At 44.5% G+C, this 18259-nt stretch overlaps 1 protein-coding gene across 6 annotated transcripts in view; it reads right to left on the minus strand.

Annotated features, from left to right (window-relative positions):
- The window catches only part of LOC123349013 (WT1 interacting protein), a 131082-nt gene that overhangs the window by 71019 nt on the left and 41804 nt on the right, over nt 1-18259 (minus strand). For all 6 annotated transcript variants that reach the window (XM_044986744.1, XM_044986743.1, XM_044986748.1 and 3 more), the window contains exon 2: nt 6156-6257. In XM_044986744.1, the coding sequence (XP_044842679.1) occupies nt 6156-6257 (102 nt within the window). The remainder of the gene's footprint in view (nt 1-6155; nt 6258-18259) is intronic.

Consider the following 18259-nt stretch of genomic DNA (forward strand, 5'->3'; position numbering starts at 1 on the left):
ACCGGCTGGAGGACACACACTACTTCAGGAATGGAGACTACGCTATGAGGGTGGCAGCGACCACTGTTGCGTGCAGACCCATACCATGCCTCTTGGAGCTGCTGCCAAGGCTGTGTGCTGCCACACTCCCCTATAATCTCACAATACACCCTTGTGTGTTTATACATGGTTCCAGCAATGAGCTTTCAAAAGGCCGGAAACAGACAGCACTGTCAGTCATCAGCTGGAATTGTGAGATCTTCCAAGTTGTCACTTTTATATTAAACTGCTGTATAAAAACCCAAGTGAGTGCTCCAGTCTGATCAACAACAGCTAGGAAAGAAACACTGCACACCTTTGGGATTATACCATGTGCTGTAGCCTTCTGATTGATCTTGTTATGATTTCCTGGGCCTTTTTAAATCACCCTTTGAAGGAGAGATTAAAGCTAAATGGAATGTTCAAACATTTGCCTCTATGCGAATGAGGAGAAAGTGTCAGTGGTGAAATTTATGGAATTTAAACTTAGTTCCTTGGAGCTCATTTTCTGCAAATTTACCATTATTATCTGAAACTAATATAAATATAAAATTGATATCCTTCACTAGATTCTTTTCCTATAGCTCTTACAACAGGAGCATTTCCATTAATATTGGACTAAAACATCACTAAAATAGCTTAACATTTCAGCATGATACTGCTGACATTAAGGTTTGAGTGCCTTTTCTGCCGAAACCTGGTGACCTGTAACAGTAACTAAAGGCATTGTTACTTTCTGTAACATGTATCACTAGCAAAGACAATCCATAAATATCTGCATCCCATCACCCACACTTAAGAGTACACCAGTGCAAGGACACTACACTTTCAAGAAATACCATGTTCTGAAATACCATCAACTGGGATTAGATGCTGAGCATTTCAGGGAGAAACTGATCTCGTGTGTCCTGCAAGTGTTCCTGGCCATACGAATGCTTAATTCTAAAGAGAGCGAGAGCAGTGTATGCTGCAGGGTAAATTCTCATCTCTGCAGCTTGAGGATAGGGTTGGCAGATGCTGATTTTTTAAAAAAAAAATAATGTTGACAGATATCAATGTTTATTTTTAAGTGGTTTTTTTTATTACTCTCAATTTAAATGTTCAGTTTTTCTATCTAGGGGAGGGGGTGGGGGTGGGAGGACGGTTTGTGTGTACACTGTGAAACCAAAGTTTCCCAACATTTAACAATAAAAAAACATCTAACCCTTCCAAGCCTACTTGATTCAGCAAAGCACTTAAGCATGTGCATAAATGCTTTAGGTTACTCATGTGTTTAAGTGTTCTACTGAATTAAGGCCAAAATAAGGTTTCAGCACCATAATAGCAGAGAGAAGATTTTTGGCTCAGCATTTAAAAAAAAAATCTTGACAAGCTGAAATTGTTTTCTCGGAGCGATTCCGTAGGAAGGGTTACATCATGCCGTCATACCCCATGGAAACCAGAGAGCTTTGGTTTTCACATTACCAGAAGGGGGTTACCTGATGTATAGAAACCTGAGCATATCTCAGAGGCAGGTCCTGTTATAAAAGAAGCTGATGGTCTGCGCCATTCAAAAATGGAGCAATGCCACACGTAGGTAAAAACCGTCCAAAGGAGCCTGACACTGAGATACTGCAAGTCCTCAACTGCCACAGAGCTAGGGTTTAACATTCATTAAGTCCACTGATTCCAAGTATTACTAACAGAGAGGCAGAAACACGTCATCATTTTACATTAAAAGATCTCTACTTCTCAGGTCTCTGGCATTTTTCTTTATCATCCTCTCTGTGCTCAGCTTTGTAAGCTTTTCTTATTATGAGGATGTCCCAGGCCTTCTGAATCAAGACATTATCAGGCGCCTCCTCCAGGGCTACTAGAAATGGGCTAACACTGTGGTGTATCAAAAAGTCACAATTTTCGGTGTTTTTTTAAAACAGGAAGTCCAAGGGCATCATGAGTAAGGCTACGATTTAGGCACGGGTATTTTTAGTAAAAGTCATGGACAAGTCACAGGCAATAAACAAAAATTCATAGCCTGTGACCTGTGCATGGCTTATACTAAAAATACCTATGTTTAAATGGGGGTGTGAGTCCTGTGTGTGTGTGGGGGAGCTGCTGCTGGAGGGCACATGGGGCCGGGGGGGCACCTGAGGCCAGTGGTTCCAGCTGCCGGGGGCCGACTTGCTCTGGCCCACTCACCAGGGACCACTGCCCAGGACCGCAGCTGCTCCAGCCTGCCTGCTGGGGATGCTGCTTGGGTGGCCCTGGGGCAACCACACCGGCCCCTGCTGAAGTCACGGAATCTGTGACTTACATGACCTCTGTGACAGACATGGAGTCCTAATCACGAGTAGTAATTTCATCTTTGTCCATTTACTAATATTTGCATCTATCTTATATATTTCTAGAGCACCCGAGCCTAATGGGGCCATATTTTAAAAAGAAAATCAATACACACTGGGTGCTAAACTCACTAAAATCTGGCCCTAAAACCTAATAATTCTGTGCTAGCCTGTGACGTTATTGACATAATCTGGGACCATATAGAACATGGTTGCAACCAAAGACCTGTAGTGGCACCAAATCTTGTATAAAGGGGGTCAAATGAGGTGTCTAAGACCAGGTTATAGGTTGCTGGTTATGATTATGCTGTCTGCATGCATGTGTCTTTTTGTAGTTGAAGTTATGAATATTGGCTCTGTACTGTCTGTGGTTTTGGCTACACTTGCACTTCAAAGCGCTGCCACGGCAGCGCTTTGAAGCGCTAAGTGTAGTCAAAGCGCCAGCGCTGAGAGAGAGCTCTCCCAGCGCTGTCCGTACTCCACCTCCTTGTGGGGAATAACGTATGGCTTTGACCACACTGGCGCTTTGCAGCGCCGCAATTTGCAGCGCTGGAGAGGGTGTGTTTTCACACCCTGCTGCAGCGCTGCAAATTTGCAAGTGTAGCCAAGGCCTGTATTTCAAACTTACGCTGCGCTTCTGGGTGACACTCCAGACAAGTTGGTGTTAGCTCTGCCTAGCCTGCCTGATGGCCCATTAAGGACCATCAGCTATACAACTGACCCATTGAGAGAAGGCAGATAGGCCTTGTAACTCAGCAAAGTATGCAGGGACTTGTCCATGTGACTCCAGACTTATCACTGCTACAATAGTTAATCACCCTTGCTATTAAAAATGTATGCCTAATTTCTAATTTGAATTCTGCAGCTTCCAGCCATTGGTTCTTGTTATGCTTTTCTCTGTTGGATTAAAGCAACATTTAGTACCCAGTGTTTTCTCCCTCTGAAGGTACTTATACATGGATATGAAGTCACCACTCAATCTTCTTTGTGCTAAGCTAACCACATTGAGCTCTCTCACTGTAAGGTATTTTCTCCAGCCCTTAAATAATTTTTGTGGCTCTTTTCTCCAGCCATTCCAGTCTGCCAACATTCTTTTAAAAACATGGATGGCAGAATTGGACACACTATTCCAGTACTGGGCTCACCCATGCCATACAGAGAGGAAGAATCACCTCCTCACTCCTGCTCACTACTTCCCTGCTTATACATCCAAGGATCACGTTAGCCCTTTTTGCTACAGTATCGCATGGGGAGCTCACATTCAGCTGTTTGTCCGCTAAGGCCGCCTAAATTCTTTTCAGAGTCACTGCTTTCCAGAAAACAGCCCCCCGTTCTGTAGGTATGGCATCCGTTCCTTGTTCCTTAGGTCTGGATCCACTAGCCCTCCTTCCAGTACTGGTTTGCATAATGTTTGAGGGGAGCTGGGTGGTTGTTTTTTAAAGCAACTCCTAAAATCACACTACCCTAAATAAAGAATGAAGCTGAGGAGTGGTTTGGTTTAGGTAAAAATCTTGTCAAGTTGGGTTGGGTTTGGTCCTATTTAGAAACCTTTCAAAGCTCAGGGAAGTGGGGTCCAGAGAAATGGTTCCGTTTTTGGCTCATCTCTCTGTAAGTAACTGAATGTATGCTTTATTAAACACGTTTCACCTGCAATTAGACCTGTGTTGCAATATCAATAGCACAGCTACCATTCAAATGCACTATGTTAGAAAGAACAAAGGATCCATAACAAATTTTGTTTTAATGTGAATCTTGCAGAAATCAAGCCGGTAGACAAAAATAAATTAAAGTATTCTTTCTTTCTGATCAGGGCTTGGGCATTCTAGCATAAGAATACCGTAATGATAGGCTCACAGAACAACATGGTGCATTGTTACCTAGTGTATAGACAGTGACTCATAAGCCATAATGTGAATCATGGAATTCCGCTAGCACTGCTTGCGGTTCTGTGAGATCAAGTTCTACGCTGCATTCAGCTAGATGAACATCCGCCACATAAACACCGGGAGGGCAATCTGAAAGTTTACTGCTGCATTTTAACAACTAACCGAGAATTATATTTTGTTAATAAAATACCTTCCCCTGCCTCTAAACATTCTGTTGAAAAAATAGAATGACTTACATAGAAATCTTTATGACAGTCAACGTATGTCCTGACTTCTTTTTTATCATTTGTGTTGTGCCATGCGGAGAGAGCTGTAATTTGCTCTACGTAATTAGGTTAAATTTAATTTTGGTGATGAGTGGATAGATATTATCTGATATTGTATTTTGTCATCCTCTGCTTAGCAGGGTGCCCAAAGTACTTCATTCACTTTGGGAGCCAGCAAAATTGTTGCTCAGTCCGTGGCATATTTGGATGGACTCAGGAGAGCAAATTACTCTGAAATTTTAGGCAAGTTTATTTTAGAACCTGATCATGGTCCAAAGTGGTTTATAAGGTTCCTTAAATTCCATAAATATTTGTTTTAAAAATGAGTATCTATCTGTACAAAGCCTGAGAGAGAAAAAAGCCCCAAACCTACAGCTCTCCTTTCATAAGTGAACTTTACAATCGTCTTTTCAATAGAAAGTTGTTTGGTTCTATGCCAGTGATCTTTTACTCTTTTTCTAATCCTTAATTAATCCCTTTTTAAAACAATTTATGTGCTGTATATTCTACTGATGCTCAGCCTTCTGTCTGCGTATATGTATCTCAACAAAATCTTTACAGCCAGGCTAACATTTTCATAAATTACAAACTTAAATCCATATTGAGGCACTTCAGTAAAAATGAACTGATTTTCAGAGTTGATGACTGGCAGGTCCTATTGAAATCAATGGGAATCTGTGTGTGCTTAGCACTTCTTAAACACCGGCCACTGAGGTGCCTAAATACAGATCTCATTGCCTAACTTTAGGCACCCACTTCTAAGAGTTTTGCCTCTATTTTTTAACATTTATGATGTCTTCAGACCAAGTAGAATATCCTTCTTGTTAAAATACATCAATGTGTCATCATGAATTGAAAACAGCAGAGTTTCTCAGTAGCAAAGCCATGCTTTTTTTTTTTGCTAAAAATCACATACAGTGTGTAGAGACCACTGTTCCCTCTAAGCTGTGCGCGTGTGTGCACGCACACAGATCCTAAACCCCACGCACATGGCAAAACACCACATGCACAAAAATTTGCACAGAAGCACAACAATTTTCACATAGGAAATTTTTTGCACACACGGCCTGTAAAAAATTAGAGGGAACATTGGTAGAGACCATTCCTTTGACATGCCTGCAGATTCAAAGAGAAATCTTACAAGCTATTGGAAGGGGTGTGGAAAGTTCTGGAAGAAAGAATTAAAAAACAAACAACCACCACCAAATGCTGTAGCAGTTTTAGAGCTGAATTTTCAACGTGTGGTCTCCATTCTGCACATTCAAACTTGCATCTGCAATTTTTGTGCATTATCATGTGTGCATGTACATGCTTGAATGCACAAACATTTGCAGTGCATAATATGAATTTTGCCTGTATCAATTCTATTGTTTGTGTGCAAAAATTATAATGCACATAAAGCTCCACAAAAAGTGATTTATGTACACCAAGTACCATGGAGGCCGGGCTGAAGCCCCTTTACGTCCTCTTGCTTAAGAAAGTGCAGTTGGATGCTTAGAGATGGAGCATGCTCAGTGTCATTAATCACCAACCTTGATGCTGGTGACACGAGTGGGAATTTTGCCTCAGTAAGGACTGCAAGATCGGGCCTTAGGCTGTATGTTAGATGTTAAAAGAATCCATACAGTGGAAGGAAGCCACTAGACACTGTAGATCTGACTTACCACAGGAGCAGCACGTGAAGCAGTTGGTATGGTAGAGGTTACCCATTGCTTGGCAAGCCTGGCTCGCTCCATATACGCCCTTTCCACACTTTATACAAATACCTAGGAAGAAGAAGAAAGAGACTTAACCTCAGAATCCTCAGCAGTTCTAAAAAGCAGCTGCTGGCTATTGATTTGTAAACACTTATTGTACCCTCATCAAGCCCTAAACAATGAATAAACAATCCTGAATAGAATCCAGACACCAAAACCGGTGGCAGGCATCTTGAGTGAAATGACTACATGAAAACCAATCAAAAATAAAAGGCAGAAAATCCTAGCGTAGCTGGTGAAACAAAGTATGAAGAGCTTGGCTGGCCAAACAGCACAGAAATCCCCTGGAGACAGGTGAAAATGAGAAGGGACAGGAAATCTGGAAAGAATTCAGACATTCAAAGAAAAACAGCGGAGGTCTTCTATACAAGGTAAGTGATCTTAACGCAGCATGTTACATTCAGCATTACCAATAAAACAAACAATTTGGTCAGTGTCCTAGAAAAAAAAAGTGTTTTATTTTTTTCTCTCCAATAAAGTAATCACCATATCAATAGTGAGCTGAAGTCCATAAGGAGCTCAGTGAAAATGACACTGTCAGCCATATGTAATGTTTTTTAACTTTCTGTCGTTGGTAATACTTAGCCCCTGCATGCTGGGCATTTTACAAAACAAAAGGCAAGGCATCTACCCCCTGTAATCTGGGTTTTCAAATGAGATTCTACTCAGGCTACTTAGTGACTATTGCAGCAGCTACACTTCTATTTTTAGCAAGCTAGCTTGCTCAGAACTAGCACCCATATGTCTACCAAAGCTGGAATTACACCTCCAGCTCCACTGAAGACAGACCTAAGGGTGCAGACCTGGCGGGGAGTTCTGCCATTGACTTCAGTGGTGGCAGGATTTTACCCTAAAGATCTGCTCCTGCTCCTATTGAAATCAATGGCAATTCGTGTCAGTTTTGTACAAGAGAACAGTTGAAGATCCCAGCATAGCTGTGGCAATGCCGGTTAGTCATTGCTGCTGCAGAGCTCAGAGACAGATTTGTGATTTGGGTAGATTCTACAAAGAGTGTGGTTAGTTTTCTCATGGTAATGGAGTGATAGGTGGCTGATTACATAGAACTTGCAAATTTCCATTGTTCAGATACTTTTCCTGATGAGATCGTAACAATTTTAAGGTAGGTCAAATGTGTCTCCTAAAACTCTTGAAACTAGATTTAATTAATCTCTGACATGCTTGATTTTAATGGATTTGTGGCCATTTACACCAGAGAGTAATTTGTCTCTGCGTCCAATACATAAAACACTGGTACAAAATTACCTCCTTATTTCATACAGTTTTTGTTTTCCTGATATGTCCATTGGTCCATGGCTGGCCTGATTTAACTGTGCAGTATGCAGTGCAGCTGTATCCATGTTGGTCCCAAGATATTAGAGAGACAAGGTGGGTGAGGTAATATCTTTTATTGGACCAACTTCTGTTGGTGAGAGAGACAAGCTTTCGGAGTTGAGGAAGAGCTCTGTGTAGCTCAAAAGCTTGTCTCTCTCATCAGCAGAAGTTGTCCCAATAAAAGATATTTCCTCACCCATTACCTCTTTAATTGTGTAAATTAATAATGTCAATGTCATTTTGAAATTGCTTTAGGAGAACATAGAAGATAATTGAAGCAAAAGCATATTTTGTCATTAAGCTACTTGTATGCTGGTTAAGGCCCTGATCCTGCAAACATTTACACCTATGGGTAACTTTAAATCTTATTGGCTTTAATGCAACTCCTCATACACTTAAAGTAAAGGACCTGCACAACTGTTTGTAGAATCAGTGCCCCAATCATCCAGATTTTTCTCTCCTTGTACTGAGAAAGCTTTACAAAAATAGTATCAATTCAAATCACCGGGAGGAGAAAATCTCACATCTCAGCTTGGAGAAACTGAACTTAACAGAGGGCAGGAAATACCAAGGTAAAATAGGAAAGAGTTCAATGGTTCAGGTTAGTCTTTATTTGGTTTTAGAAAGACTTAGCACATTGACTATTCTGAGCAACCACACAGAGAGAAATGTAATTTTTTTTTTTAATAAGTAACTAGAAAAATGGAGAAGCAGCAAAGAATCCTGTGGCACCTTATAGACTAACAGACGTTTTGCAGCATGAGCTTTCGTGGGTGAATACCCACTTCTTCGGATGCAAGAGGTGGGTATTCACCCACGAAAGCTCATGCTGCAAAACGTCTGTTAGTCTATAAGGTGCCACAGGATTCTTTGCTGCTTCTACAGAACCAGACTAACACGGCTACCCCTCTGATAGAAAAATGGAGAAAGCAGGCAACACAGCATCTGCTGTAAGACTGCTGGTATCTGGTTTGGGACTCCAGTAAGAAAGGAGATGGAGGCTGCATTGCACACACCAGTTTTTCTGGCCTCCCCACATACCTCCAAAGAGTTTTTGGTGTTGGTACTAAAGTACCTGACAATATCCTTTTAACACCATCAACTATCAATGCCCTAAATTAAACCTGTGATACCAAAACTCTTCCGGAGAGATCTATCCAACTGCACTGTAAACAAAATAGTAAGAAAATGTTGATCCTGGGGCTAAGTATGAAATCAGATTTAATAAAATAAATGAGTACTTTACTGGAATAGGTTGATTACCTGCAGGAGCCCCACCTGCCTCAACTGTTACCTTTTGTAACCTTTGGTTTAAAAAAAAAAAAGTAAGGACTATTATTTACTATAAGTTAATGATTCATTTGCTGGTGAAAGTTATTGATCCCTCTGTAACATTCTGATCCAAAAGTGCAGCTACTTCACTAATCTTGCAACACATGACAAAGCCACTGTCAGAGCAGTGAGAGTAACCAGTGAACCCCACTATCTTCCCTATAACTTACTGGGAACTCTAGAATCAACCTGGTCTCTTATGTCCTTACAACACCCTAGAGGCACTCTGGGGCAGGCAGGGTTGCATATACAATACAATAGCCACACATTCATTTTTGAAATGGACAGTCTGTTGTATTAGCTTAAGGCCTTGGTCCAACATTTCATTTTATTTTTCGTAAGAGATCCAGATAAGAACAACCCTTTCAGAGTTCCTGTCACCACTACCAGCCGTCTGCACCCATTCTGTCCACCCTTTCATAACATTAGTGCACTTGTGACTGACTACCACTGGCATCTCAACTAGGAAGTGGAATATTATGTATACAGACACACCTTCACCCTTTTCCTTCTGATTTTTACTTCAAGGATGGCAGAAATCCATAGTCTACATTTTCCTGAAATGTCTATCTTTGAGATCTCATTCACAAATGCCATTAAATGCCAGACCTCAGCTTGGAAAAGAGAAGATCAGCTTGGAAAAGAGAAGACTAAGGGGGGATATGAGAGGTATATAAAATCATGAGTGATGTTGAGAAAGTGGATAAGGAAAAATTATTTACTTATTCCCATAATACAAGAACTAGGGGTCACCAAATGAAATTAATAGGAAGCAGGTTTAAAACAAATAAAAGGAAGTTCTTCTTCACGCAGCGCACAGTCAACTTGTGGAACTCCTTACCTGAGGAGGTTGTGAAGGCTAGAACTATAACAATGTTTAAAAGGGGACTGGATAAATTCATGGTGGCTAAGTCCATAAATGGCTATTAGCCAGAATTGGTAAGAATGGTGTCCCTAGCCTCTGTTCGTCAGAGGATGGAGATGGATGGCAGGAGAGTGATCACTTGATCATTGCCTGTTAGGTTCACTCCCTCTGGGGCACCTAGCATTGGCCACTGTCGGTAGACAGATACTGGGCTAGATGGACCTTTGGTCTGACCTGGTACGGCCGTTCTTATGTTCTTACCTACTACAGTCAGGAACCATTGTGGCATAGCATAGAATATCAGGTTGGAAGGAACCTCAGGAGGTCACATAAAAACTATTACCTAATTTTTTTAAATCTGTTAACCCATTGGACCATCAGTGGGGTGACCATATTTCCCTATGCGGAGTACAGGACACCTGGTAAAATTACTCATATTCAAGCAAGTTCAACGGCAATCAATAAGAACTATGTAGTACAAATGTTCGAACCAACGTCAAGTTGACTGAGCCTCCGCTAAAAAGAAACACTGCGTAGTTGGATTCTTTTTATTTATCTTCTTATCTTTAAGGCTTTAGGCTTCACACAGAGGGAGACGTGACACACACACATACACACACACTCCCATACACCTCTCTCACACAGCTGGGGTGACTGACTGACCGATTGAACCCTCCCTGCCCGGCGCTCTCTGCCCTCCATTCTTGGCTGGGCCTCTGGGACAGACCCGCCTCTCCTGGTACCGTGTCTTCCCGAGGCAACATACTGTGGCGGGGGGGAGGGAGGGGGGAATGCAAGGTCACATGTCCCCTCCCGCTCTCCGCCAAAAAAAAAATTCTGCCAGGGCTCACACCAGAATGTGGCCAGCAGCAACTTTTTAACACTGTGGGAGGGAAGGGGTGGGAGCTGCTTCCAGTCGCATGGGGTGGTGGGATGACCTGCCATGTGACATAACCCACTGCCACTGACATAACCCAGCTGCCTTCTGCCCCCCTCCCCCCCCGGCTACAGCGCAGGCAGGAATGGGTTAAGCCCTCAGGCTACATTGTGCACCAGGGCCAGGGAACCTGACTGCAGGGGCTTCAGCGAACCTGGCCATAGAGGTGGCTCAGCAGGGGAGGGTGCCTAGGGGATGGAGCAGTCCCACGCTCCCTGGAGGCAGGGCCCAGGGCTGGGGCGTGAAGAGGATGCTAAGCCCCTGCCCCAGGGCTGCTGTTGAGCCTGCAGGTTTGGGACATGAACAGGCTGGAAATTTCACCCCCTCTCGCCCCCTCCCCCTACCACTCCACACAGGGGCGGCTCCAGACATTTCGCTGCCCCAAGCAGGGCGGCATGCCGTGGGGGCGCTCTGCCAGTCGCTGGTCCCGCGGCTCCACCGAACCCTCCACAGGCACGCCTGCGGGAGGTCCGCCAGAGCCGCCTGCCGCCCTCCCGGCGACCGGCAGAGCACCCCCCCGCGGCATGCCGCCCCAAGCACGCGCTTGGCGTGCTGGGGTCTGGAGCCGCCCCTGACTCCACCGCTTAGCTGAGGGGCAGAGAGTCTTCCCCATGCCAGCACTGTGCAGGGCTTTGGCACATGCAGGTCTCAGCATCTCCTGGCCAGTGCCCTGAGCCGGAGGCTCTTGGGCTTTCCCATGGCACCAGCCCAGCCAGAGGCAGTGGGGGAGGGAAGGAGGCTGCCGGCCAGGCTGCTGGTGAGCTCAGTGCTCTGACCATGGACTGGTTCTCCACACAGGGCTGCGAGTGGGAAGGGCCCTGCTAGGGGGGATATGGCGCCGCGGGGGCTGGAGGGGAAAAAGGGCAAAGCAGGGAGAGAACAGTGAGAGGGGGAGCACATAAAGAGTTGATGGGTGGGCAACAGAAGCGACACAGAACTGGCTGCTGCCTGGCGCCTTCCTGCACTCACCAGCCACTGCAGTGCGCAGCCAGAGACGGCCGGAAACGGGATGGAGCAGGGCCCTACTGGCCGAGAGTCTGCATGCAGGGGGGACTGCGCTGATGAACCAGCTGGCCCCATGTGCTGCATTTTCGCCCCGCCACCAGCCTTGCACACCCAACCCCATTACCAGCCACTGGAAACCCCCTCCCAGTCCCCACCCCCGCCAGTCACTGCTGGTGGGCAGGCAGCTGGCAAGCAAGGATCTGGCCAGCAGCAGGACCCACCAGTAGTGATGGCGGGAGATAGAAAATATGGGACAATTTGCCCGTTTTTAAGAAAAAGTCAGGACACCTGCAGGAGGGCTTAAATATGGGACTGTCCCTTTAAAAACGGGATGTCTGGTTACCCTAACCATCAGAAGCAGGTGAATTTTTTGACTATGATTGGTTTATTTACACAGCCCTCCCCACCATATGATTCATTATGAGCTGCTGTCAGTTTTTTAGTTCATTTTCTCTGAAAGATTGGTCATTAATTGCAGGAATGAATGACCACAGAGATGACTGGCATTCTAAAAAAATGTCATGTATAATTCCATTTATATATTTTGAAAAATATATACGCAGCTGTGGTGTGAGCTCATAACGCCCTGGAAAAATCACTAATGTGCAGGTTATTTATGATCAGTTTTCCACCAATCAGAACCCACGCTGGGTGTTATTAGTTTGGTAAGAGGCCACACTTAATAGCAACACTGCATTTTGGTTCAGATTTATTTCTAATGCCTGTTGCATTTCCTAGGAAGAATGTGCTATTATGGAGCAAGCACATCACATTCTGGAATTTTATTGTGTGTCACTGTTCGAATCTACCGTTTCCAACCACTGTACAACTCACGTGCTTTGCCTGTATCTCCTTTCCCATCAGTGTTGTTATTCCTGACCTACAGCTGAGAATGTTCAGAGCTGCTCAGGATAGAGTGGAACTGATTGGGCCAAGTTGTCCTTTGTGCTCTGTCCTGGTGCCAGGCTCATTGTAAATTAGAGCACTTTATGGGTTGTGCTAATTTACGCCAGCTGCCTACAGCCTCCTTAGGAGATCCCAGGGATGTCCCGGGGGCAGAAAGCAGGGGTGAGATAGGCACTGCCACAATGACTCTACCCCATCCAAGTATCCCTTCATGCGGAGAGAATCCTCCAGTATCCAGATCAGGGTGTAGGGTTGCTTCGCAGTGCCAGAGTGGTGCAAAGCAGTCCCAGCACATCTGAGGATTGGGGCCATTAGTCTCCTCTGGAGGAGCAGGGTAAGAAGGCAGTCGGTGTGACCTCACAGCCCATTAACATGGACCTGACTGCATTTTCACATGCAGATAATACAGACACACTGCAGGAGGAGATCAGAGTCTGTTAGATGCTTGGTATCTCTCTTTAGCTGGAAAGACATCACACGATGCTGTGTGTAAAGGCATTACTGCCATTAGTATAAAGGTTCTGTGGGCATGAGTATGGGATAGCTGCTCTTCGCCGGGGTACATCCTTGAGCTCATGCTACATACACTTTAAAACACTGCTGGAAGATAAGGATAAAATCGAAGTAGAGAATAATCAAGCACATATGCACAATGGACCTCAGCAAAAGAGCACACATGATTAATGCTGGAAACTGAGACTTTTGATTGAAATTAGCTAAGCAAACTCCCCACTGCTCCCCAGATAGTATGAAACTAATTCAATTCCTCCTGATGATGAATTGCACATTACTTTCTCAGTAAGGCAGCTTTGAGAAAGTATGATCTGAATGTGACTGGGGCAAGTCTTTCCAATGCTGCAGAATATGCTCAATGGCTGCTTTTTTTTGAAGATCAGAACAGTGACACGTTTTCTGTCTAATGCACACAGAGATAGTTGCTGATTTAAGAATTTTATCAACCTGCACCATGTTTCTAGATATATTCAGTGACTTTGCTCCAAACTGAAATGGTAAGAAGACAGCACAATGTAATGAGCAAAGGTATCAACCACAGCCTGACAGACTCAGCGTGAACTGGATAAATCCCCAGCATGTACTTTGACCAGAGATTGTTCCAGACTGGAGCCTGGAATAAAAACACCCCTGGACTTGGTGAACAGCATGTTCTGGGCCCATATCTACTCTTGACAGGTGTCCGAACTACTCTCTGGACCATCAAATTGCTGGCTGGAGCTCTATGTACTTCCAGGTCCCCTAATGATAGAGAAACCAATGGGACAGAATTTGGTACCATGTTTTCTGTGATCCAGTTAAAGTGTTAGCAGATGAATAAATACACTTTAGGTCCAACTCCATCCCCAGTTACATGCACAGAACTCTCCTTGGGTCCAATTCTGCCCTCACTCAAACTGCACAGCCCTATGGCACACAGCAGAGTAAAAGGAGTCTCAGAAAAGCAGCAGAATTTGTCCTGCTGACTTCAATGGGAGCAGCATGTGAGAGTTGGAAGGGAGAATCTGGCCCTCTTTCTCTTTTCTTTAACTTGACAGTGTGCCATGAATCAGAGATGAACCGCAGCTTTTTTCCCCCCCACATCATCTCTCACTGGGATAAACGCTACATACAGTGTACAGTGAGACATGCCCACACCCTGTCATCATACATTAGAGTAAAGTTAGCATTAACAAATAACACATGGCACAGATCAGTCTTTGGCTACATGGTCCCATTCACAAAGCAATGGAAGAGCAAAAGGATTGGGCATGTATAACATTGGGTTACTGCAGTATCCATTTTTCTCTCACACTACTTGAGAACTGTCTCTCTGCACATCAGCTCAGAGGTGAGTCAGGGGCTTGTAGAAGGACAGGAGGCTCAAACCCACAAGGACATGGAGAGAGAAGCTGCATGGGTCAAATACATGCCTTAATTCAATTCAGAGAAAGCTAAATGAACAAGTCTGAGGGTAAAAAGCCAGAGAAGGGAATATGTGCTCAGTGGCCCAACCAGCGAAGAGGAAGGACATGTGAGGTAGAGAGTTGGATTAAATGCTTGTGTATCACAACCAGAGTCTAACCCGGATTGCAGAGCCAGGAGATTCTGCATGGACTGGAGAATAAAACTCCTCATCCCTTTTAAAAAATAGCATAGAAGGGATCTTCAAATGTACAAGTCACATGTCACTCAGAGGCTGAGAGGAAATATAAATCCCCTCCCTACTCAGGGTCTAGTGGCTGGTAATGGTGGGTGAGGAGAGCCAAGCTTCTGGAACTCTCATTCTCACCACCTTCATCTGTCAAAACTACCTCTTGCCAATAGCTTTTAATCTTCCAATTACTAGGGGTCTAGTAAGTTTTCCCATCCCTGAATATACAACATAAATAAATAAAAGTCCAATTCCCAACACATCCAGCAGGAGGATACCCAACTGCATACATAGTCACCACACATGACTGCACAAAAATCAGAGCGTGCTCCTTCAGCATAGATAAGAGAAGCATGATGCAGGAACCTGCTGACTAAGACTACATCATACTGCCTTCTCCGATAGGGGGGAAGGTCAGTAGATAACACAAATGTGAATACGCCTGAGAATGCAGAAGTTCCCCACAGTGATACAGGAAAGAATGGAGACCGTTTGCAGGTAAACATTTTAAATCCCTGTTTTAAATCACAGGCTGTTCATGCCAGGAATCTTGAGGCTTCCAAGCCTAACAGTGGTCTGGCTCTATTTAAACAACAAAAACTAGCTCTGTATGATCCTTTAGAAAGTAATGACTCACCATAGCAGTGCAGGCTAATAGAACAGCTCTCACAGCCCAGAGTGCGGGAACTGGTTAGACTGAGAGAAGAAATGTTATCCAGGCTACATTGGTACCTAGTAAAATTACTGTTTAAAGAAAGCCAAAATTAGAATTAGGTCACATGCCAGGAAATGAAGTTTTTTTCATTATTAAACCTTCTTCACCGTTGCTACCAACCTTGTTCTCTTCCTCATGGAAACAGGATAAAGATATTTCCAATAATTGGCTACAGCCTCCAGATATCTGCCTATTTTATCAATCTACTAAGGGTATGTCTACACTATGAAATTAGGTCACATTTATAGAAGTCAATTTTTCAGAAATCATTTTTATACAATCAATTGCGTGTGTCCCCACAAAAAATGCTCTAAGTGCATTAAGTCAGCGGACTGCGTCCACAGTACCGAGGCTAGCGTCGACTTCTGGAGCATTGTACTGTGGGTAGCTATCCCACAGTTCCTGCAGTCTCTGCCACCCATTGGAATTCTGGGTTGAGATCCCAATGCCTAATGGGGCAAAACCAGTGTCACGGGTGATTCTGGGTACATGCACTCCATCCCCATAGCATCTGTGCCTCTTATAAGAGAAATAGCTTGATTACTTTATTGGGGAGGAGGGGAAGTTGAGTTAAAGAGATGAGTTTTGCTCAGTTTTATCTCTTGCAGAAATTAATTCTATAGTCTAACTCCAGCTCCCGTCACAGTTCTGATTCCCTCACTCACGAGCCTCTGTCTATTGGCTAATAATTTCATTGTTCCACTAGGATATAGCTGTCATGGGAGATCATGGCCATGGAAGGAGATGCTACGCCAGTCCCATGAAGGACTTTGGATATCAGGCCACAGAACCTGGACTCTCTTTTATATTCATTGGGGAGCCAGTGCAGAGCATTTGTTTGTGGCATCTGCTTTGCTAAGTAGCTGGGCTGCTACATTTTATACCAGTTGGAGTTTTTTCAGGGCAAGTGGCTTCATATCTAGATACAGGAAAGATGATGGTGGGGAATCTGAAACTGCACTGCTGTAGAACGTCTAACACTGCATTTCCCTGGCTCTACATTTTAGCAGTTATAAGCCCAAAGAACATCTAGATGGATGGATTGAGCTATGCTAGCTACAAATCAAGTGGAATAAATGTGCAGCTGAGTGGAGGACGTCATGGGAGACCGTATCAGTTCTGATTAGCAGCTGTTGGAAACTGGAAGGCTTTTCTGCCATTTAAAGTAGATTCATCCAATCAAATGAAAGTGAAAGACACTAAGATGATGACACCAAGCTGGGAGGAGAGGTAGATATACTGGAGGGTAGGAATAGGGTCCAGTGTGACCTAGACAAATTAGGGGATTGGGCCAAAAGGAATCTGATGAGGTTCAACAAGGACAGGTGCAGAGTCCTGCATTTAGGATGAAATAATCCCATGCACTGCTACAGGCTGAGGTCTGACTGGCTAAGCGGCAGTTCTGCAGAAAAGGACCTGGGGATTACAGTGGATGAGAAGTTGGATATGAATCAACAATGTGCCCTTGTTGCCAAGAAGGCTAACAGCACATTGGGCTGCATTAGTAGGAGCATTGCCAGCAGATCGAGGGAAGTGATTATTCCCCTCTATTGGGCACTGGTGAGGCCACTTCTGGAGAATTGCATCCAGTTTTGGGACCCCCACTACAGAAAGGATGTGGGCAAATTGGAGCAAGTCCAGCGGAGGGCAACGGAAATGATTGGGGGCTGGGGCACATGACTTATGAGGAAAGGCTGAGGGAACTGGGCTTATTTAGTCTGCAGAAAAGAAGAAGGGGGGGGGGGATTTGACAGCAGCCTTCAGCTACCTGAAGGGGGGTTCCAAAGAGGATGGAGCTTGGCTGTTCTCAGTGGTGGCAGATGACAGAACAAGAAGCAATAGTCTCAAGTTGCAGTGGGGGAGGTCTAAATTGGATATTAGGAAAAACTAATTAGGAGGGTGGTGAAGCACTGGAATGGGTTACCTAGAGAGGTGGTGGAATCTCCATCCTTACAGGTGTTTATGGTCAGGCTTGACAAAGTTGGGATTGGTCCTGCTTTGAGCAGGGGTTGGCCTAGATGACCTCCTGAGGTCTCTTCCAACCCTCCTCTTCTATGATTCTATGAAAGCCTGAAGCTAGTGCAGTAAATGCTCATTGCTTCATATAGTACCTGAAATTACTGCTGCGAACCATGAAATTACTAACAATCTGCACTGAGTTGACTCTGCATTACCTGTTGGGAAAGAATATATCTTGGGTGCATCCACACCACTCTCCTTTATTTTGCCTTTTGATGCTCATGATGCTGATACTGGTTCACTTCCGCAGGATGCATTTCACAGCCCTATTATTCTCATCAGCACTGTGACATTGACCCATTGGTTTACAAACAGTCATTCATTTTTCTACTTTTTGGCATGGTGTCAGGCAATGCTGGGGTGACTCAGGCTCACTTGAGACTTAATATCAGTGGCCAAGGACCTTCCTTCTATAAGCACTGGAAGACAGTTATTCTGGGGGCCCAGTCCCTCAGCTGCAGCACTCTGAGTTGCCTTGCTGAGGAATCAGAGTTTAGAGTTGGGTCACACAGTCTCTCACAGGTTAGTCAGCAGGAGTTGGGGCAGCTCCACTGGTGATTCACAAACATGAGGGTGAAGAGAGGAGCCTTAGACAGAACACTCATAACGGCAATAACGACCCATGCTGGATAACAGGTGGGAGAGTGACTCTCCAGAGAGAAACCTCACATCTCTCCACTGTTCCAACCGGCCCGTGGTGTTGCAGTGCTCGCCACAGAGAAGGAATGGGAGATCCACTTACACTGAGTACTGG

The sequence above is a fragment of the Mauremys mutica genome, chromosome 14 (genome assembly GCF_020497125.1).
Source record: "Mauremys mutica isolate MM-2020 ecotype Southern chromosome 14, ASM2049712v1, whole genome shotgun sequence".
NCBI classification, from domain to species: Eukaryota; Metazoa; Chordata; order Testudines; family Geoemydidae; genus Mauremys; species Mauremys mutica.